Here is a 23,565-nt window from a genome sequence, read left to right on the forward strand (position 1 = left end):
TTACGCTCTTGAAAATACTTGTTTTTTATAAATTTCAATAATACGTAGGGAAAACCCTAATTTGGAATGTTTGAGATGGCGTGTTATGCAGAAATGTATGAGTGATTGATTCAATAACAGGTGTGATGTAGTTTATGTAAGTAATGGCTAGCACTCATGCCGTGAATTGAAAAAAAACACCGTAATTCGTAATTAATATTATTTGAGCAAAGTCGAATTGTTTCACGAAAATCTCATTATCATTCATTGTTTGAGCCGGGTCAGATTATGCGGCAAGACAAACACACAGAACTCGCCAAGTGCGTTATAACGAGTTCAGTGTGCTACACAACCGCGTGTAAAACTCGCCAAGACGATCTCACGCAGAATCGTTCTCTCACTGGCGTTCCGCAAAGTCAGGAGCCGTGAAATCAAGATTTACTGTACTCGTATTTGGCGGGGAATTTACATAATTGAAGTTGGCATACTTTGTTCGGTTGGCGGCTTAAAAAGTCCGCGTTTTCCTCACAGCCGTATTTCGCGTTCGGCTGGAGCTTTTCCTACTGCAGACTTTGGCAGGTGCTCGTAAGACTCTTCTTCTCCATTGAACCGTTTAACAGTTCTTGGCGTTCCCCAAGGTAAGTTTTCATTTGCATGCATTCCGGACTTTGAAATACGGCGTTTCCAATGTCGTGACATTACTTCGAGATTAAATATTAAACTTATCTTAGAACAAACATAAGAGTTATTTTGGGAAAGTATATTATTATGACTTTGTATTACAGAAATGAAGTATTATAATGTTGCTTTTACTGCACTTTATAAACTTGTATTGGAACGATTCTCGATTGTACAGTTTGTTTACTAGAGATTTATAATTATAAATGCAGCATTGCAAAAGCTTTGAAACTTTGAAACATACGTTCCTGTCACTTCGAAATGTTTTAGATAAACATGCACCCTGTGGATGAGGTTTACATGTTTTGGACATCACAAGAATACGTATAACGGTGTCTTCCTAATTAACATAATTATATTGGAATGAGTAAAAGAATTAGAGTTTTCTTTGTTTGAAGTTTGTTTTTAACAACGGAAGGATTGTGAAGGAAACAGGAATTTTCCGGCCATTTGCCATCGTTCAGTGATACAAAAAATCAGTAACACTACGTTTCGAGATCTACAATCTGATCTCTTCTTCAGGTAAATAGAACTAACCTAAGATATAATTACAATCTAGGTTAAAATAAACAAGTCATACTTAGTTTAACCATAGTTTGTAATTATGCCTAAGGTTAGTTATACATACATGAAGAAGAGATCAGATTGCAGATCTAGAAACGTAGTGTTACTGATTTTTGTATCACTGAATAGTGGCAAATGTCCGAAAAAAATAATTAAAGTTTTATTTACAAATATGTAAATTTAATTTAGCAACAATTACAATATTTGTTTATGATTCATCAAAAATAATTTACTAGCTAAGCCCTTAGGGGTTTAAAATAACGCGGAGATATCAGTAATGAGAAATTCCAGGTGAGGAATGTACGATGAATTCCTAACGTACGCGGCGGTGGATCTCTGATGGATGGTGCTGGGGCACGAGCGTACAGCGTATAAATAGCTTCTTATCGTTGTGAGATTGTAGTCATGAATGTGGTGGAACAGTGATGGATGTCAAATTAGAAACCAAGTTAACCGAACACATAACTCTGTGGTCGGTCACTTGCCTCAATGTAGATATAGGCTGAAATCAAACGAAACTGTAACTGTCGATAAAAGTAGTTTATTCGGTCATACAGAGTACACATAGGCTAATAATTACAAAATGCTGAAATACAGATTATCTTTATAGTATACAGCTGATAAATTCTTAATTTTAGTCGAAACTATTCCAAAGTACAAATAAGTGTCAGTGAACATGTATAAACATGTATACATGAAATTAATATATAATCTGTTGAATATTAATACTATTGAACATTTTAATAATTAACGCTGTTAACAATTTAACACGCAATCATTATTATTTTAATATAATTGTAGAATAGTAAAAATTCTACGCAGCTATGATAGATTTTATAAGGCAGGTATCCTCACACTGCGGAATCCTGAATAAACATGCTTTTTTGAATTTTTAATGCAACCTCGTGTCGTCGCTACCGGAAGAGGGCCCCTTTCCAGAGAATCAATTATTTACCGTGGATCCGCCACTAGATTTCCTCTATCCAAACCTAACCAGCGTTGATCGGAATATTAAACACTAGTAATTTAGATATGATTTCGAACGTTCCATAACGATAAAACTTGGAACTTGACGATCTACTCTGCTACTCGACCTACTCTACACGATAGCCGCACAAGGGCTTCTATACATCCGCCCTGGCAGCTTGCCTACCAGAACCTGTCCTGCAGTATTCCAGACAGTAGGAGCCTCCCATTGTTACAACTACGACTAATTGATCGGCCCAGCTGACTATCGTGTACACAGTTACTTAATACACCACCGTCACGAATTTTGCTCTGAGCGAGGTATTCCAACAGCAATTGTTATCAAAACTGATTTTTAGACTTCTAAAGAAAGCAATACGAATCACTTCAAGATTACAATCCAGATAATCGTTTAGTGGTTTATTCATACCCAGCTGGGATCACTTCTGGCTGGTTTATACCTAAATCTGGACAACATTATGGATGTCCAGGAGCGGCACATCACTAACCGCAAATGTTGAGATTCTGGGGTGCAAGGGTAATTCGATAGGTCTAGTCTACTGCGGGAGTAGACTGTTGGAGTTGGTGGGGTTCGTTCCCCAACTATCAGAGGTTCTTGCTAGCCTCAACAAGGTGTGCCTCCCCTGCCACCTTTGACTGGTGAGGTTGGTTCAGAGCTGGCCTCCCCTTCTTCCGGGAGGACATGACTTTGAGATTAGTGCCCTAATTATTCCTCATGCATCTCGATAGGAGGCGGCCCCTACCCCCTAACCTTACCCATCCTGAATATCCTGTCACTCTAGAAGCAGCGCTAAGGTGCAATCTTACTAGACTAAGTGCAATTTTATAAGCTTCTTTTCGTAAGAGAATAGAAAACAGAAAAAAGTGGTTTATTTAGAGTTCGTGTTGGGGACTCTACTCAGCCTCTAAATTCTCAAGGTGTACAGAATACTGCTTCTGAAAGTGTACTTTGTACAGAGGTTCACAATTACGAGACAATGTGTAGCGATTATCGACTGCAACAACACAGAACAACCGCTTCTGTACAACTCCCAAAACAATTCGGCTAAGCAGGCTTTACAAAGATGTTACTGAAATGCTCATAAAAATTAAAACTTTCATTCAATTAACAGCTAGTCTATCTTGATCGCGTTCAGGTTTCGGGTGTTATTTTTTCTGTCGATGAGTTGCTGCCTCGCCGAGCACTGGTCCAATTAGAAGTCCACATCAGATCTGGATTCGATAATACTGAATGACATTGTCATGTATGGATGTAAATGGTATTCAATATCTTGTTGCAATAAAAGTTATTAAAATAAGATAAATTATCTATCCGTGGTGTTATTGGTGCCGATACACAAGAATAAAAAAAATTAAAATGAACTGTTGTAAAGCTGTTTGGATCATGAAATTGCAATGTTTCCCACATGGAGTGTGTAGTTCATGGTGTGTGATAATGAATTTATTACATTTTGTCAGCCTCACAGCTTCAGATCTCTGTCCCTCTAACCATGCATAGTAGATACAAAGTATCCGGCATAAGTTCTTGTGGATCGGGGCATCCGTTACAGTACGATCGGTGGGGGGGGGAGGTATACACTAATAAATAAATTTGTCCGGGACGATTATCGCTGCCTGACTTAGCTTTTAGAAGACATAGTCCTAGGCCACAAATACTTCCTTTATGACAGTGCAAAGTTCCCAAATAATTTTACTAAAAAAATTCTTTTTAACTTGATTCCACTGCTTGCTGGTGGTCATGGAAACCGATAACATTGCAGTGGTAACCCCTAATGATGCTGCCATGAAACCCTTGACCATGTCACGTCTAAGCCACCCGAAATTAATTAGCTTTAAGCCAAGATACTAATTAATAAAATAAAAACTGTTTCACCATAAGGGTTAAAAAACGTGCAACTTATATACTAGCTTCAATCATAAAAAATATAAGAAACTAAATTACATTTATCATCTATTGTACAGTGCGTTAATATTAATATTTACAAAAAATTCTCTGCTTTATAAATTGTAGGTAAAAGTAATATTTAAGGTCACAGTTCACGCGAATTTGGCTGAGATATGCCAATTTTCCTAACGGATATCACCAAACTCATACCGGAAGTGGGTGTTAAAATAGCCTTGTAGAAAAAAGGGATAACGACAATTGTTTTATCGTACTTTTAAACATTACGAGTATAACATATGCTGGAAAAAAGTAACCGTTACAAAGTATTTCCTCTAGGTGAACTCAGTTACTAATCTAGACTCGGAAATGATGATGATGACATGAGCTGCGGTGACAGGACACGCTCACTGGCCGTAGCGTGACCTCTCAGCGTGACCTCGTCAGCAGCCTGCAGGCACCTGTCATTGACAAGGAACAAAGGGTGGCCGTGTAATTCCGCGAAATTTTGGGATTACTTGGTGTAATTATCATACACGGTCGAACGAAACTGAACAATTGGACAAATAACGTGAGCTTGGAATATGTGGATCATGGGAAGAAGGAAACTCATCTATTTAGAGTAAATTACGAGTTTGCTTTGCTCTTTTTCTACGTAAAAATAAAAAAAGTAATTCCGACTGAAATCTTTCCACCAAAGTCATTTGGGCGAAAATTACGTGATAATAGTCAATAGTTGTAAGAGTTGCCGGGTATGGCGTTTTATAATTAATTTTGTGGTGTCGAGTTTCCGATTCTCTTTCCAATTTTTGTTTACATCCCAACGGACGCGGATAGAGATTGGAAATCGTACTGTGGCCTCTGCAGGCACACTATTAACCCCGGGGTCACAATTATTAGCGGTAATAGGACTATAAAAGTGAAACATAAACACACACTGAGCACTGAGCGCGGCTTCTCTCTACAAACACATAAACACACACACACACACACACACACACACACACACACACACACACAACACACACACACACACACACACACACACAAAACAATTCTCTAGTGCCATTAGAGTATGTTATTATTTTTTTCTATTTAACTGTAAAACTATAAAATTTGACTCATCATCTTCCAGCTCCACGTAACATTGTTTTGTAAAACAAAGATACTTATTAACTTAACTAGGTTATCTTTTATTCCACAGAATGATCATTCCAATTAAAATAACATCAATGAATCCATAAGGTATCGACGTACAGAAGTCTTTCTAGTTCTCGACATCCGGTTTTCAAATTCAAAAAGATTCTTATTTGTTTACACAGAGTATCTCTGCCAATGGTGATTAAGACGTTAAGTCCATAAGTCAAACAGGTAGTTGTAAGTTCGCTGGTGTTGCTCCTGGGGGCTCCATTTCCTTGCTTTCGAAGGCCAACATAAAGACTTCCATGACAAAACAGGTTCAGCACAAAAGTATGGTTTGTACTGCAAATCTTCTTCAAGCATTTTGAAAGGCGTAGATTGAATAAGGTGGGTACATGAGAAGTACACGGTATGACTCAACTCTGTTTACACTATTGCAACACAAACGGCAAGGAGTGACCTGTGAGTCGTGATGAAGTAATTAAGTCGTTAACCCTCTGTTCCACCATTAGGGCGTAATGGAAGTTCCAATCAACGGGACCCCTCCCACCTCCTCCTTATCGACTCCCACAAACCGATTGATTCGTGAGATTTATGAAACAGTCACGGAACCCACTTCTTACCGGTCATACCAACGTCGCCTCGGAGGTCGTCCTCCGACCGACAGTCCCCGTGACTTATCTCTAACGATCCGATTGTCCTTCCGTCTCTTCACTTTCTACACTCTCCACAGTCGTGGGAACTATCGGCACCCTCTGCTCTCCTGTTAGCACTTCATTATGCTATTAATAGTTTCATTCAGAAGCGGGTACCACCTTGGGAACGGTTCTCAACCCGAGGCGACTCCGTACATTGTGTTGGTATTGTTCCATTTTATTATTTACTGCCTGTTGGCTGATTCTGTTGCGCGCGCAATATTAATTGCTAATTAGTGAAAGCGCTCATTAACCCGACAACTCGGCTATAAAACTCGGTACTCATTGTTTTCCACCCGGCACCACGAGTAGATTGAGAATTCAGATATGTAAATGATGCTGCACTTCAGGTCTGTTATCCAGCAGCGATCACGAGTCTTTGTCACTCCAATTACTTAACGAGTGACTTAGTTATAAAGTGTGACAGTGTTTTAATTTTTCATTACTGATAGAACTCCTATATCCGTAAGAGTTTTACTTATATGTTAATGGTAAACTACTGCACTTCAATATAAATATGAAGCAAATCATACATAAATAAATATGAACACTTTTCTACAGAATAGAGAAGTTACATGAGTAAACGGCAGCCTTATGCAATTATATAACTCTTCTAACTCCTTTATAATCTTAAATGCTCCATTTCTGTTTTTAATAAAACAACTTAATTTTTTAAAATTTAAAAATATTTTAATACTAAAATCATTATTTACTACTTTAGATATTCGTGGAATGGAGCAACTGTACTCAGTAATTTTGAAACAGGATGATTTGCCGAGTGGCACTTCATATTAAGGTGTCTTGGTAGTATGTATTTACTAAATTTGAATAAATATAATTTTGAAACAGAATGATTTGCCGAGTGGCACTTCATATTAAGTAGTCTCTGTAATTATTAGATTTGAATATATGGTAACCTCATTTATTTTGAGAATAGTTTGTATTGAAAATGCACTTGTCTTGCCAGAATTCGAACCATGGTTTTCCTTGTTGGCCGAGCTTGGTGATCATTACACTTCAGAGGCCTTATCTTTTCATCCTGACCTTATTTCTATTTGGCTCTTTTATTTCTCATGGTGTTAAATAACTAAAAAACTTAATCTGAAGATCAAATTACTTGCTAAATCAAATATATTTAAAACAATCCAAAACCTGTTTGCGACAAATGAAATAACTAAGATAGAAGGTTTTGATTGGACATAGCTAACAGTGTACAGAAATTGTATCTGCATTTTATCTATGATTATGGACGTTCTTCCCTCCTATAGGAGTGGATAAATTTAAAATCAAACGGCTGTTATTTTCATATGGAGTGGTAAAAAAATTGCTTTTCTTTGTATTATTAGTTTTGTATTATCGAAACCTTTGAGGTTTTAACGGAAAAGGGCGTTACCTAGCTCATAGTAATTAAACATTGGTTTTGTTGAGACATTTTGTTTTCTTTCATTTTGAATGTTTGTACACCCTTTCCATGTACAGTTTGTTCGTTAAACACCACTCTCAACTATTTGTCGGAAATATTCAATCCCCCCCCCCCCACCCACACAAAATAAATTTGTTACAACTGCCAAAAGAGTACACAATCTTAAAAATGTAACTGGAAAAGGGCGATTTTTGGAAGACCTTAGTTGGAGCCTAGATCTGCAATGCTACGTTTATTGTATTTTAACCAGCACAGCGTTAGTAAACAGTGCAAAGATCGTGGTTGTGTAATAAATAGCCGGACAATAAGACAATGAACTGTTGCGCTTCGACTACATAATTGGTTCCAATCCAGCGCGCACGCGTAATGGTTAGCTGTTGAGGCGAATGATCTCGTCCGTACAACGGTCCGGTGATTCAATGGTTGCACCGTTGTTGCACTTGGCTGCAGGTGCAAGGCACAACAGACCGCACTGCGGCCGGTGAAACTCACTCACTGACTGACTCACTCACTCACTCATTATACAATATTGTATAATACATATCGGGCATTGCTAATTACTTACGGGTCTTACTTGTGAGTTCCTTGGGTTTCTGGTTCGAGTGAATTGTATTTCCGACGCCAATGTTGAGTTTGCCTTCTTCCCACGATCAAGAAAATATGTTAAACAGTATATTTATGGTAATTGTAACTTACTCCGATCTTAGATTTTTTTCTATAGCTGTTTTTACTTCTTTCCCGATCAAGAAAATATATATACATACACAGCTCTGAGAAGCCTACTTTTGTCAAAAGACAATTTAAGTTTCATAACAGTGTTTCAATGTAAAGTAACAGTTAGACTACTTTGTCTCTTATATCTGCACTGCTAGCAGTTACCCGCAGCTTAGCACACAAATTTAGTAGGCGTTGCACGTGCATGACCACTGCCGGTTCGGGTGAATATTTCCGACACAAATGTCGAGTTTGCCTTCTTGCAACTAACTGGAGCTAAACTCAACATCCACATCGATTTAACCCTTCCCGTTATAGCTACGTTATGTGTATGTACTTTGGCTGCATGAACTCGCTGATATCGGCACTTCCGGTCTCGGCACGTTTAGGTCTAAGTTTTACATAATGAGTGTAATGTGTACGCACGTTTAGGTTTAACGTTTAGGACAACTGAAAATACATTCTTTCCAGTTGAATCTGCTCTTAATACTCCTGGTATGCAAAATGTGTTTTTCTAAAGTAATGGTAGTTAAGATGCCTCTCTTCCTGATTCCACGTGTTCATTAGTTTGCCAGAAATATAAACGGAATCGAAGGGCGAAATTATATCATCAGGATAAGATGGTAGGATCAATGGTTTTCGCGTTTCGCTACAATGTCAGTACAGTAAATTCCTTAATCTATATATCTATATATATATAAATGAATGATTGTATGTTTGTCCCTTTATGGGGGGGGGGAATCGTGAACTATTGGGACCGATCATGATGAAAATTGTGTACGTATATGTATTTTTCCACGGAGTAGGTTTATAAGCTATGCCCATCCCTTTCCGATTCAGGATTCCGCCCACTGGTTACAGGAAATACCCATAAGAAATGCATTGCAGCAAACAGTATGTTAACGTCATTTTCAATATTTAATCAGCTGTTCTTTGTAAACATAATATTTACACTTATAGGTTTTAAAGCATAGAGTAAGCTTAAGAGATAACGACAAATTTTGTTTAAACTGTATTTTTGGCAACAACCACTGTTAAACATAGACTTTACTATCCAGATAATACAATTCAAATTTGACGTAAAAATTCACCCTTTAACTGCAAATATTTATTTAATATAAACCATGCTCATGCTTGATCAGAAGAGTAATGCAGATATCATAATTACTATCTTACGTTGGCTACAAATATAACGAATGTTATTAAAATCAGCCTTAGTTGTTTTTTTGACAGAAGTATGGTTCTCAAAACTCCGTGTGTACATATTCTCTCGATCGACGACAGAAACAAAGTCAAGCTCAATCGTGGCATCGTGGAGATATAAACTAATTTAATCTAAAATTTATTATAGTAAAAAAAAAAATTTACTAAGTTAATATAAGGACTTCACGGTTCTTCTTAAGATTTGCGTGCGAAGCCGAGTGGGTAACAGCTAGATAGAGCAGGAATATGGTACATTACCTTCATAATACGCCCAAGAGGCTCACGATGGAACGACTATCAATTATCTCAGCTATGTTTAGAATGTGATAGAAAAAGAATAAGTGAATATAGTGTACTGTTTTTCAAACTGGGAAATTGCGTGCGAAGCCGCGGGCAAACTTTTGCAAAAAATTATTGAAATGCGCAGCAAAGCGCGCCGGGCCCGCTAGTCTATTAAATATAATAAAATGAATGTTTGTATGTTTGTCCTTTATGGAATCGTGAACTATTGGACCGATCATGATGAAAATTTGTACGTATATGTATTTTTTTTTTTCCACGGAGAAGTGGGGTTTATAAGCTATGGAGCCCATCCCTTTCCCGATTCAGGATTCCGCCCCACTGGTTACAGAAATACCCATAAGAAATGCATTGCAGCAAACATATGTTAAACGTCTTTTCAAATTTTTAATCAGCTGTTCTTTGTAAACATATATTACACTTATAGGTTTTAAAGCATAGAGTAAGTATTAAGAGAAACGACAATTTTTGATTAAACTGTTTTTGCAATCATGTTAATAACATAGACTTTTACTATCCAGAATAATACAATTCAAATTTGAGTTTAAAAATTCACCTTTAACTGCAATATTTATTTAATATAAACCATTGCTCATGCTTTGATCAGAAGAGTAATGCAGATATCATAATTACTATCTTACGTTGGCTACAAATATAAAGAATGTTATAAAATCAATCCTTAGTTGTTTTTTTTTGACAGAAGTATGGTTCTCAAAACTCCGTGTGTACAATTATTCTCTCGATCGAGACAACAAAGCAAGCTCAATCGTGGCATCGGAGATATAACTAATTTAATCTAAAATTTATTTATAGTAAATAAAAAAAAAAAATTTACTAAGTAATATAAGGACTTTGGTTTCTTAAGATTTGCCGTGCGAAGCCGTGGGTAACACAGCTAGATAGAGGCAGGAATATGGTACATACCTTCATTAATACGCCCAAGAGGCTCACGATGGAACGACTATCAATTATCTCAGCAATGTTTAGAATGTGATAGAAAAAGAATAAGTGAATATAGTGTACTGTTTTCAACGGGAAATTGCGTGCGAAGCAGCGCGAGGCAAACTTTTGCAAAAAATTATTTGAAAATGCGCAGCAAAGCGCGCCGGGAGCCCGTCTAGTCTATATATATAAAAATGAAATGTTTGTATGTTTGTTCCTTGTATGGAATCGTGAACTATTGGACCGATCATGATGAATATTTGTACGTATATGTATTTTTCCACGGAGAAGGTTTATAAGCTATGCCCATCCCTTTCCCGATTCAGGATTCCGCCCCACTGGTTACAGAAATTACCCATAATAAATGCATTGCAGCAAACATATGTTAACGTCTTTTCAAATTTTTAATCAGCTGTTCTTTGTAAACATATATTACACTTATAGTTTAAAGCATAGAGTAAGCTTAAGAGAAACGACAAATTTTTGTTTAAACTGTTTTTGCAATCACTGTTAAACATAGACTTTACTATCCAGATAATACAATTCAAATTTGACGTAAAAATTCACCTTTAACTGCAATATTTATTTAATATTATAAACCATGCACATGCTTGATCAGAAGAGTAATGCAGAAGATATCATAATTACTATCTTTACGTGGCTACTAAATATAAAGAAAGAAATGTTATAAAATCAACCTTAGTTGTTTTTTTTGACAGAAGTATGGTTCTCAAAACTCCGTGTGTACATATTCTCTCGATCGAGACAACAAAGCAAGCTCAATCGTGGCATCGGAGATATAACTAATTTAATCTAAAATTTATTATAGTTAAAAAAAAAAAAAATTTACTAAAGTAATATAAGGACTTCGGTTCTTAAGATTTGCGTGCGTAGCCGTGGGTAACAGCTAGATAGAGGCAGGAATATGGTACATACCTTCATAATACGCCCAAGAGGGCTCACGATGGAACGTCTATCAATTATCTCAGCAATGATTTAGAATGTGATAGAAAAGAATAAGTGAATATAGTGTACTGTTTTCAACGGGAAATTGCGTGCGAAGGTCCGCGGCAACTTTTGCAAAAAATTAGTTGGGGGAAAATGCGCAGCAAAGCGCGCGGCGTCCCGTAGTCTATATATATAAAAATGAATGTTTGTATGTTTGTCCTTTATGGAATCGTGAACTATTGGACCGATCATGATGAAAATTTGTACAGTATATGTATTTTTACACGGAGAAGGTTTATAAGCTATGCCCATTCCCTTTCCCGATTCAGGATTCCGCCCACTAGTTACAGAAATACCCATAAGAAAATGCATTGCAGCAAACATATGTTAACGTTACCTTTTCAAATTTTTTAATTCAGCTGTTCTTTGTAAACATATATTACACTTATAGTTTTAAAGCATAGAGTAAGCTTACGAGAAACGACAAATTTTGTTTTAAACTGTTTTTGCAATCACTGTTAAAACATAGACTTTACTATCCAGATAATACAATTCAAATTTGACGTAAAAATTCACCTTTAACTGCATATTTATTTAATATAAAAAACCATGCTCCATGCTTGATCAGAAGAGTAATGCAGATATCATAATTACTAATCTATTACGTTGGCTACAAATATAAAGAATGTTATAAAAAAATCAACCTTAGTTGTTTTTTTTGACAGAAGTATGGTTCTCAAAACTCGTGTGTACATATTCTCTCGATCGGAGACATCAAAGCAAGCTCAAATCGTAGGCATCGGAGATATAACTAATTTAGAAATCTAAATTTATCTATAGTAAAAAAAAAAAATTTACTAAGTAATATAAGGACTTCGGTTCTTAAGATTTGCGTGCGAAAAAGCCGTGGGTAAACAGCTAGATAGAGGCAGGAAAATATGGTACATACCTTCATAATACGCCCAAGAGGTCACGACGATGGAACGACTATCAATTATCTCAGCAATGTTTAGAATGTGATATAGAAAAAGAATAAGTGAATATAGTGTACTGTTTTCAACGGGAAATTGCGTGCGAAGCCGCGGGCAACTTTTGCAAAAAATTATTTGAAATGCGCAGCATAAGCGCGCCGGGCCCGCTAGTTATATATATATATATATAATATATATATAATGAATGAATGTTTGTCCTTTATGGAATCGTAAACTATTTAACCGACCATTATGACAATTTGTATGTATATGTATTTTTCCACAGAGAAGGTTTATATACTATGCCCATTGATGTAATTTGCCACCAGGCAGTGCTGCAAAAGATACAAGTTTTCAAAGCGCCTGCACACTAAAAACTGCAATTACGAGACAGTTATGTATATTAAATAACCAAACACTGTGTTGAAGTTATGATGTATATTTGTCTTGAAGATAAATTTATGATTGAACTTAAAGTTTGAGTGTTAGACCACTTTATAATAAATTACATGTAAGTAATGTAATGGAGGGCTATAAACATACACAGATTTTCTTGATCGTAGCAACAAGGCAAACTCGACATCGGCACTGGAAATATAATTCACTTGAACCAGAAGTGCACATACACGGGCAAAGCTTACGAAAAGCGTGCGAAGCCGCGGGATACAGCTAGTTATTGTATAAATCAGCTGTAATATATACAAGTGCTCAACTAAACAAACCATATTTTACCGTAACTCGCATTGTTTTAGCGCTTTGGTTATTTTGTGATTAGGCTTTAAATTCGGGTCGGGAATGGATAATTTCCATCGACCAATAGATATGGTAGCCTACACCGTTCACAAACTCGGCACTGTAATTGATACTGTAAAATCACGAAGAAATAAAAGTTCTAATCGATCAGGAAAATTAAAAACAACCAACACTTAATTAGGTATATTGTTTAATGTGTATATAAGAAGTTCAGTAAACATTAATAGGTTAGTTGTAAGCGATTATTTATTTATGTGAAGGTTTACGTAGAGAGTGATATACTGTTTTATGTGGTGAACCGCGCGTTTTTGCAAAACTGGGGATATGAAATTAATTAATAGTTTCTATTTTTTATTTTTACTATTTAATAATAAATTTTACTAATTTTAATAATTATTTTTATTATTACTATTTTTATAAACAATGTACAATTTTTGATTTTTGGGACTGGGGAGTAAGTATAATGGGATATGAGTAACATAAGTAACAGGATATGTAAGTAATAAGTAACAGGAGATTGACAAAATGTCTTTGAAACAAACAATAATTGGAGCAAATTATATTTTCCTTCATAACGCTGGGAAGGGTTGATTCAATGTGAATATTGAGTTAAGCTCCATTTCATCCCGAAAAAAACCTGAGCTCCTTTGTAGACTAGGTGCCTCTGGTGTCGAAAAGATGCAAGGAGTTCGTTTTGAAGTTTTCGTCGCGGAACTCTTCATATAGACATAGATTCCAGATTCCAGGAGTCTTGATATCAGGTGCTATACTAAGGTGAAGTTGGAATAAAGCTTAACTCAGTATTTATATATTTCCCTATTCTATACTTTCTGCTTAAATCTGTGACTCCTGAGTTACTAGACAACGTGATGTCTTAACTCTGGTCAGTGCATAGCTACATATATTATACTATAGCTAGACATTTATTGTACATTAGTTTAATATGTTGACGTGCGTAGCGGTTCTTGGCGTTATTACAGTCTACATCAATCAGTTTAGAGCTGCAGTGAATGTGTTGGTCACATACTGTACTGTCAAGTAAGGGATTCAACCAAGGGCGTATATAAGGGGGGGGCTCAGGGGGCTCGAGCCCCCCCCCCGAAATTTGAAACACAAAAAAAATATTATAACTTATATACGATAATTTATTTTTATTTTCAATAAGCTGTGCTTCTATACTTTCGACTACATTAGTATTATAGTTTTATAGTGAAATTTTTAAGAATACATTATGATACCTAACAATATTCAATATTTATTTTTTTCAGAGGTTGAAATTACTAATATTTTGTAAGCATGCAAATAAGCGTTGCAAACTGTAAAGAGTGCGAGGTAGCCTGACGCTCCTGACTGTCGCGTCGGGCCGCTCGTGTAGTGCCAGCGCCAGGCATGCGTATATGACGATGACGTGTCGCAGCGGCCCCCGCTGCCTAGCAACCCTCCTCCTCCTACAACCCCCCACCCACTCCCACCACACCTGACCTCATTCCGCACTACCCACGCCATTGTCTGCTGTTGTCTAGTGCGTATCACCCGTGGTGACATTTTAAGTGCTGTATGCATATGTGCTGTGATTGTAGTGACTGTTATCAAGTGATATGTTTTGTTGTCGCGTTATTTTAAACATGATCTGATTACTTTATAGTTGACAGTTTACGTGTGAAGTACACAGGCTACATTAAACATTTAAAATGAAGAGACAGAGTTCGATTCAAGCTTTTTTCGTGAAGAAAAAACGTGTTTCGTCTGAGATCGACGAGCAGACATCGTTTGAAATAACACCGAGTCCCTCCACTTGTGCTACATCAACTGGCAGCGTTGTTGAGATCAAGGATCACACAGGTGAAATTGAACATAACCTTAACGAGAGTAATCACACTTTGTTAGTTCACAATATCAATGATATTGGTCATTACTGCTCCTCAACTTCCTTTTCACTTCAAAAATGAAGAGAAAATTTCAATTATTGAGAACTGTTTGGAAGCCTCAACGTAGTTACGAATTTCCTAAAGTTGAAAATAATAGAAGTTTTCAATATAAGTGGTTGGAAGACTTCAAAATGGTTAGCTTATTCGGAAGCAAAGGAAGGGGCCCTGTGTAAATATTTGTGTTTTTTCTCACACACAACACAGGTGGGAAAGGAAACCATCAGAGTTTAGGAGTATTAGTATCAAAACCACTTACTACAAAGCTTAAGAAAGCTAGGGAGGTTTTCATGCAACATGAAAATAAACAATATCATAAAACTGCAATGTTAATGGCTGAAGACGTAAAATCCTTAGTACATGGAAAAACAGAAAGTGTGATAAACAGTATCAACATGCAGAGAAAAATGAATGTTCAGGAAAACAAAAATAGAATTATACCGATAATCCAGACAATTAGATTTTGTGGAAGGCAACAAATTGCTCTTAGAGGGCATCGTGATGGTGGAAGAGTGGATCTTGACGAGCCTATACAAAATGATGGTAATTTTCGCTCTTTATTAAGGTACAGGGCTAATTACGGGGACAATAATCTTAAAACACAGCTAGAAACTGGTGGTGGCAAAACTATGTATACTAGTTCTGTTATCCAAAAATGAAATTATAGGTATTTTTTGGTTCCCAAATACAGTCAAAAATTGGTATCCAACGTGAGAAAATCTGTATTTTATTCAGTATTAGCAGATGAGACAACAGACATTAGCCAAATTGAAACAATTTTCCCTCTGTGTCCGATATGTTGACGAGGAATTGTTTAAAAAATTAGGAAGATTTTCTGGCTTTTGTACCCGTGTATGATGTAACAGGTCAAGGTTTAGCCAATACATTAATGTCAAGTCTAACCAGTCTTGGACTTGATTTAAACAATTTTACGTGGTCAAGGATATGATGGGGCTTCTGTCATGAGTGGCCAGTTCAGAGGGGTACAAGCATACATAAGTGAAAAAGTACCCTCAGCCCATATACACACATTGTTCCTCTCACTCTCTTAACTTATTGTCTATCTGATGCATCAAAAATCCCTATGATAAGGAATGTATGGGTGTCATCAGTGAGGTGTGTAGTTTCTTTCACAAGTCAGCTAAGAGAACTGCGATACTTAAGTCAAGTATTTCTGAATGCTGCCCTGAGATGAAAAGAAAAAAACTTATATGTCTGTGTGTGAGGACTCGCTGGGTGCAAACGCCACGATTCAGTTATAATGTTTAAAGAAGCTTTGGAGCCTATAATTACCGCTCTATCAACTATTGAAGAAGAATCGACTGCAGAAGCTTCTATAAAAGCACACACACTAATTGCCTCCGTGACCAGTTTTCAGTTTGTTGCATGTCTTTTTATTTGAACAACTTGCTTTCTTTGACTATCCGCCTTTCAGAGATGCTCCAAAAGAAAGATATAGATCTTGCTCAAGCCAACAAAACAGATTTCCAATGTATTGGAACTAGTAAAGGAAAGGCGAAGCAAAGCAGAAGAGACATTCCAGGCTTTGTTCAGTGAGCTAAAAAGTAAGCACTGACAAATTAGGTATCAAAGAGGAAACCCCCCGTACATGTCGCAAGCAAACTAATCGCTGCAATACTCCTTATACAAACGTGGAAGAATACTACCGGCTTGTAGTGTATATACCATACCTTGACGATTTCTGCTGTTTCACTTCAGGAGCGTTTTAAAAACCACAGGGAAGTAATCGACTCACTACAGAATGTTCTTCCTGAGCACTGCATTAAAACGGAATTTTCATCCCTGGAACCTGCCCTGACGTTTTATGAAAAAGATCTATCTTTCAGAGATGAGGTACGAAGTGAATTTCTACTGTGGAAACAAAAGTGGAATCGTGAAGAAAAAGAAAGTTTGCCAAAAACTGCAATTTCTGCTCTTGAAAAATGTGATAAAGGACTATTTCCCAAACATGTTTAATATTTTGAAATTGTTAGCGGTTTTACCCGTTTCAGTGGCTTCTGCAGAAAGGAGCTTTTCATCTCTCCGAAGACTTAAAACGTATCTGAGAAACACAACTTCGGAAAACAGGTTGAAAATGGTCTTGCACTTTTATCTATTCATAGAGACATTACCATAACTGATGAGGAAAGTTTTAAAACAATTTTCACTGAAGTCTAGGAAATTTGGATTTTGTTTTGTAAAATGACAATAAACAGTGTTTCATGAATACTTTTAGCTATATTTCATTTTCTTCCCTTGTAACAGTTCATAAAGTAGGCCTACAATAACTGGTTATTGTAGCTTGGAAGGCTGTTTGAGATTTTAGTTTTTTTAACGATATAAATATTTGAATTGTGTGCATACTGAAATTACTATTTCTGATTTCATTAAGGTAAAATTAAAAAAAAACTAAAATAACAATTCAAATTGCTAAAATAAATATAGTATATAGTCCAACATTTATTAGTTTCAAACTTATAATATTGTGTGTGTGTTGTGTTTTAGATACGTAGGACAATATATTTCTTTGTATAACAACTATTTTAAACCAAAGATTTTAAAAATAGGACTTTATAGCCTCTATTATTTTTCTATTTTAACAACTGAAAAACTACCAAACTAGCAGACACTTAAGTTTTGAATTTTAATTTTATACAAAAATAATATACAAAGGATACAGGTCCTTCTATATAAAACATAATAACGCTAAAATGGAAAAAGTGAAACCTGCTCGAAAAGAAGGAAACTCGCCATGAAAAACTTAAAAATCTCTCCGAAAGAGTGATTTTCATTCTTTCCATTTTAGCGTTTATACATGCCCAAAAACCTTAAACCTGTGTTTTTAAAGACTTAAATTGGCAAAATTTTTCCCGGGGAGGACCCCCGGACCCCCCTTCTACTGGGGGGTAATTCCGTACCCCCCAGGACACCCCCCCGTATTTTCAGCCCCCCCCCAAAATATTTTTCTATATACGCCACTGGATTCAACCCAGATCACAATATACAACATATACTATTGTTGTCAACTGGTTTTCCAACCACTCTCGTGTCCAATCAAGAAAGCTGCATCTAATAAGTCACAGTACGAAATGAAACTGCAGATCTAATCTCGTTTACCGAAGGCAGATTAATCCAACACCACTTTCGGCACTTTCACGCCACGGTTAGATCCGCGCGCCACATCCTTCTGTTCCGCGGTATATTGTTCCGAACCGTCTCCACGTCATTGTTTTTGCTTTCTTCCGATTTCTCGCCTGCTATACACGTTTTTCACATGTCTTGTGCAATGCACAATGCGATATTTCGTGTTGTCGCGAAAATGGTTCCATTTTTAGACTTATTTGATGCTGTTGGTTCTTGTCACAATCATTGTCAGGTACTCAAAGGTACTGTGTATTGAAATATTTTACTAATTACGTAAACAAACATTCACATGCTATTGTAATAATTTAAAACCATTACACTTGAAGTAGAGTCTTTAATAATTTATCGAAGTACATCAGATTTACGCGACTTTGATTTATATGACCAAAAAGCCATTGTATTTTTGTTGGCTCTTAAAAAGTAAAAATTGATTCGACTTTTTTCTTTATGACCAGTGGCTTGGTATTTAATTGAACATTTTTAGACTATAAATGAGCTCATTAAATATTTTTTTAAGTCGGGAAAGATTGTAAGCTGTAACTTGATTTTCTTGCATAAAAACATAACTTACTGGATTGTGGTGTCAGGAGACTATGAGGAATCCAAATTTCGTAAAACTCATGTAGTAGCCTAAACATGATAACTTTGGATTCTTTGTTCTCTTTTGATACGAGGAAGTGTCTTGGAGACCAAGTTCCTTTAACTTTATATCAAACTAATGCAAAAATGTAGTAACGTAGTTGTGAACACACAATACTTATGCTAACAGGGAAATGCCAATAGTATATATATGCGTCGTGATACAATCAAATTAAATGTCTATGCTTTTTGTGAGTTGTTAGCCTAAACAACGATTTTGTGCTAACAGTATTCAACATACAAAAAACATTGTACATATCGTGTTATACAACATCGGGTAACAATTCATTTATTTTGGCTTTTCCTTTGGCATAGAAAGTGGTATTGGGGTTCAATCATTTTTATACAATAAATATAAAAAGAAAGTTCATGTGTATGTAATTCATTTAAAAAAATCTCAAACCTACCAAATGTACAAATCGAGTAATAAATAACGATTTTAGATTTTTACTCTGGTTGTTTATAGGGGGAGGGGATTATATCGAATCCCTAATACAATACATGTTCGAGGCTAAAACGTTGGAGTCACTCATTTTATTTCATAAATTAGGTAACACAACACCATTTGGGTTCTTATCATTTCTTCATGAGTCAGAACACAGGAAAATTAATTTAATTAAAATAAAGCAGCCAAAAATAATATATGATCTATTTTTGTATGAATACATATTTCAGTATACCTGTCAATTTTGTTTTAATTTTGTAATTGCCAATCTACTAAACAAATATTAATTTTCTTATCCAACGTAACGTATTTTATATTCATACTTCTGTGGTTGTTTGTATTGCGGTATTTATTATTTTAATGAGATTTCTTTCAGTATTTCAAAGACTAGGTAAACTTATATGTTGTACCAGTGAAGTAGGAGCGTTCATTGACATCGTTCGTTCGTCCCTGAATATTGTGATGAGCGGAGTTAGAGCGTCCATTGAAATAGCTCGTTCGTCCATAAATATTGTGCCGAGCGAAGTTAGAGCGTCCATTGACATCGTTCGTTCGTCCCTGAATATTGTGCCGAGCGAAGTTAGAGCGTCCATTGAAATAGCTCGTTCGTCCCTGAATATTGTGCCGAGCGAAGTTACATCGTCCTGTACTGTTATTTTAAATCATTATAACAGTGGATGTTGTTGTGGAATTTTTTCATATACTACACAACTCGTTTAAACTCCATCAGTGTATTCCAATTTATTGGGGCGTACTTGTATAAATATGTTTAATTCTAATCTGTGCCTTTGCTGCGAAAGGCACACAGTGTAAGTCCACCGGGCGAGGCACTTAACAAAGGCTATTAATTGTAAGACCGAAGGCCTTGTCCAGCTCAGAGCTCACTGTAGCGGAACGCTTATCTCGGAGCTCGAGCTCACTGAGCCAGAACACTCAAATTTATCTGCCAGATGGCAGCAGCGTTTATCGCTGTATTTACTATTGTCATTATGCGCTGCGAGATGTAGCTTTTACTGCTACGATTATTTAACCTATTTGATCGCTTGTTTCCCGTTACGTTTTACAGTGTAATTATTGTGCAAGGATTTGCACTTTTCTGCCTAGTTTTGTTTGTTCAGTTGCCAGTTTGTGTAGAGATGGAGCTTCTGTAATACTTGACTCGGAATAGTGCGAGTTGTAGTATAGGGACATTGAGAATTACAGTAATTACAAGTAGTGATATAAAACTCAACATTAGGATTTAGAAGAATTAAGTTTTCAATCACTAACTGAATCAAATGTATAACTCTATCATCACTATGTTCATATTTTGTATAACGTATATGGACTAAGAAGAGATTGAAACTATTCTGTTTTAATCGCACTGTACAAAACACACGTGTTTTTGATATGTCAACTTAGCTCGAGATGAGAACGGTCAAAAATGGGTTTTGGGCTTTGAAGTTACTTGCGAATAACGATCGTGTGATATTAAATGCAAGTAATTATTACATTTCTGGTTTTTACACCAGGATGAGGTAGTGCAACTGTCCATGCTTGCCCCCCCCCCCACTCAGCACAGAGAGCGTGCCTGCCGTGCATGACTCACGGGGCCGGTGCCGTGACTCAGTCAGTAACTAGGTTCCCACCAACCAAACCAAACAAACTTTGTGATGCTATCAGTTCCGATCCGACCGACACGTCCGTGTTCTCGAGAGGTGCGCTGCATGTGGGTTACTGGTGCCGTTCGCTATACCGCTTCATATTGCTTGCTTCATACAACAGTATATGGGTAGTTAGATTGTTGTCTGAGTGGATACTAGTTTACGTGGTTCTAGTTCAGCCGTTTGCTATTGCGTGGAATACGATGATACTAATATAAGCTAACAGTGATAAGTCGTGGCCATATACGAGGTCGGTATTGGTTGTCGAGGAATTGCGCATTTATCGGATGAGTCAAATGAGATAAGACCTTTCCAAGAACTTAAGATCTGTTTGTACTCTTGTCTAGACGGTAGTGACTCTGGACGAACATGGATCCTTGCCGGCCGGAGCGAGAGTTCTGCACGCACACTTACCGTCCTTATCGTCGGGCTATCCATACAGACATCGACTGTGTCGGGCTACCCATCCAGTCATCGACTGTGTCGGGCTACCCATCCAGTCATCGACTGTAACGAGCTACCCATCCTATTATCGACTGTGTCGGGCTACCCATCCAGTCATCGACTGTGTCGGGCTACCCATCCAGTCATCGACTGTAACGAGCTACCCATCCTATTATCGACTGTGTCGGGCTATCCATCCTATTATCGACTGTGTAGGGCTACACATCCAGTCATCGACTGTGTCGGGCTACCCATCCAGTCATCGACTGTAACGAGCTACCCATCCAGTCATCGACTGTGTCGGGCTACCCATCCAGTCATCGACTGTGTCGGGCTACCCATCCAGTCATCGACTGTGTCAGGCTACCCATCCTATTATCGACTGTGTCGGGCTACCCATCTAGTCATCAACTGTGTCGGGCTACCCATCCAGTCATCGACTGTAACGAGCTACCCATCCAGTCATCGACTGTGTCGGGGCTACCCATCCAGTCATCGACTGTGTCGGGCTACCCATCCTATTATCGACTGTAACGGGCTACCCATCCAGTCATCGACTGTGTCGGGCTACCCATCCTATTATCGACTGTAACGGGCTACCCATCCAGTCATTGACTGTAACGGGCTACCCATCCAGTCATCGACTGTGTCGGGCTACCCATCCTATTATCGACTGTGTAGGGCTACACATCCAGTCATCGACTGTGTCGGGCTACCCATCCTATTATCGACTGTGTAGGGCTACACATCCTATTATCGACTGTGTAGGGCTACACATCCAGTCATTGACTGTAACGGGCTACCCATCCAGTCATCGACTGTGTCGGGCTACCCATCCTATTATCGACTGTGTAGGGCTACACATCCAGTCATCGACTGTAACTGGCTACCCATCCAGTCATCGACTGTAACAGGGTACCCATTCAGTCACTGACTGTACTCTCGATTTGCAGTTTTGTTAATGTAACCTTCATATCAAAATAAAGAAAATGGGGTAAAACGCGATGTACTTATGAAGTAATACAACTAACATTTAATTGTATTGGCTTATATTGAAATAATTTCTTACAATAATTATGCCGTGTTAGACATATTCTTCATTTTTACAGAGAAATAAAGGAGATTTCAAATTGTCTCATTACGTTAGATAAAGTATTTTCTGTACGCCGTGGTACCAGCTGACACACGAAGATAAGCTAGTAGGTTGCTACGTCCAACAGCTGCAGCTGCGAGGGATTGCTAAGGTTTCATAATTATTCAGAGGCCACAGCTCGCTGGACAGTCGGTGACTTAAATTTGACTGTTTAATTAGTCATTTGTGCTCTCTTGAAAATATTCATTGCTTTGTTTTTCTTTTTTTTAGCGACGTTTATTTTGCGTGATGTAACAAGGATGAAGTGATCTTGCTTCAAGAGTCTAGCACCTTTCTCCTATCATACTTCAGCATCAATTTTGTCAGATGTCTCTTGTACTAAACGAACTTATGGTGGTTAGTGTCAACAAAGCTTATGTTTTGTTAGAACATAGCAGTTTGATCCCGACCTTATGGTGGCTGATATGGTTGTGGAATGTTGCAGGAGTGCCAGAGACTGGTGGAAGAGAACCAGAGACTGCAGCAGACCATGGACAATTCCCACCTGCAGACCCAGGTGGACACCCTCCAGTGGCAACTGAAGCAGGTATTTATACTTTGACCACCATCTCGTGAATTAGTTTACTACTATTATTTTATTTTTATCCCAAAGCCGGTTTACTACTAGATGATTGTAGAGGTATAATGATTAAATTGTACAAAGTACCTAGCATTGACAGAGTTGCTTTTAGTTCTTTTTCGAATTGGTGACTCCTCTCCCAAGGAGAGGACTTCCCAAACCCATTGTAGTCCCAATTCTCTAATTCTGCAAAAACCTTCACTAAGCTATATTTCCTTATTAGTTAGTTGTCTCCTTTCAGTAGATCTACAACCCTCTTCTGTGTTAGATTTTCTAGTATGTGAACAAGAAATTCAAACCCTACTTTTAGCAGATGTTTGCTTTGGTTAGGAATGTTAACGATTACAGTAAATGCCACAGTAACATGTGTTCCATGTGTAATAAATAGCTTCATCTCCATACCATGTAAAATTTAAATGCGCTTTCAAGTTTTT

At 37.3% G+C, this 23,565-nt stretch overlaps 1 protein-coding gene across 4 annotated transcripts in view; it reads left to right on the forward strand.

Annotated features, from left to right (window-relative positions):
* Window positions 1-23,565, forward strand: part of LOC124357270 (unconventional myosin-X) — a 153,490-nt gene that overhangs the window by 112,295 nt on the left and 17,630 nt on the right. For all 4 annotated transcript variants that reach the window (XM_046808868.1, XM_046808890.1, XM_046808858.1 and 1 more), the window contains one exon: window positions 22,997-23,098. In XM_046808868.1, the coding sequence (XP_046664824.1) occupies window positions 22,997-23,098 (102 nt within the window). The remainder of the gene's footprint in view (window positions 1-22,996; window positions 23,099-23,565) is intronic.

This window comes from Homalodisca vitripennis, chromosome 1 (genome assembly GCF_021130785.1).
Source record: "Homalodisca vitripennis isolate AUS2020 chromosome 1, UT_GWSS_2.1, whole genome shotgun sequence".
Lineage (NCBI taxonomy): Eukaryota > Metazoa > Arthropoda > Insecta > Hemiptera > Cicadellidae > Homalodisca > Homalodisca vitripennis.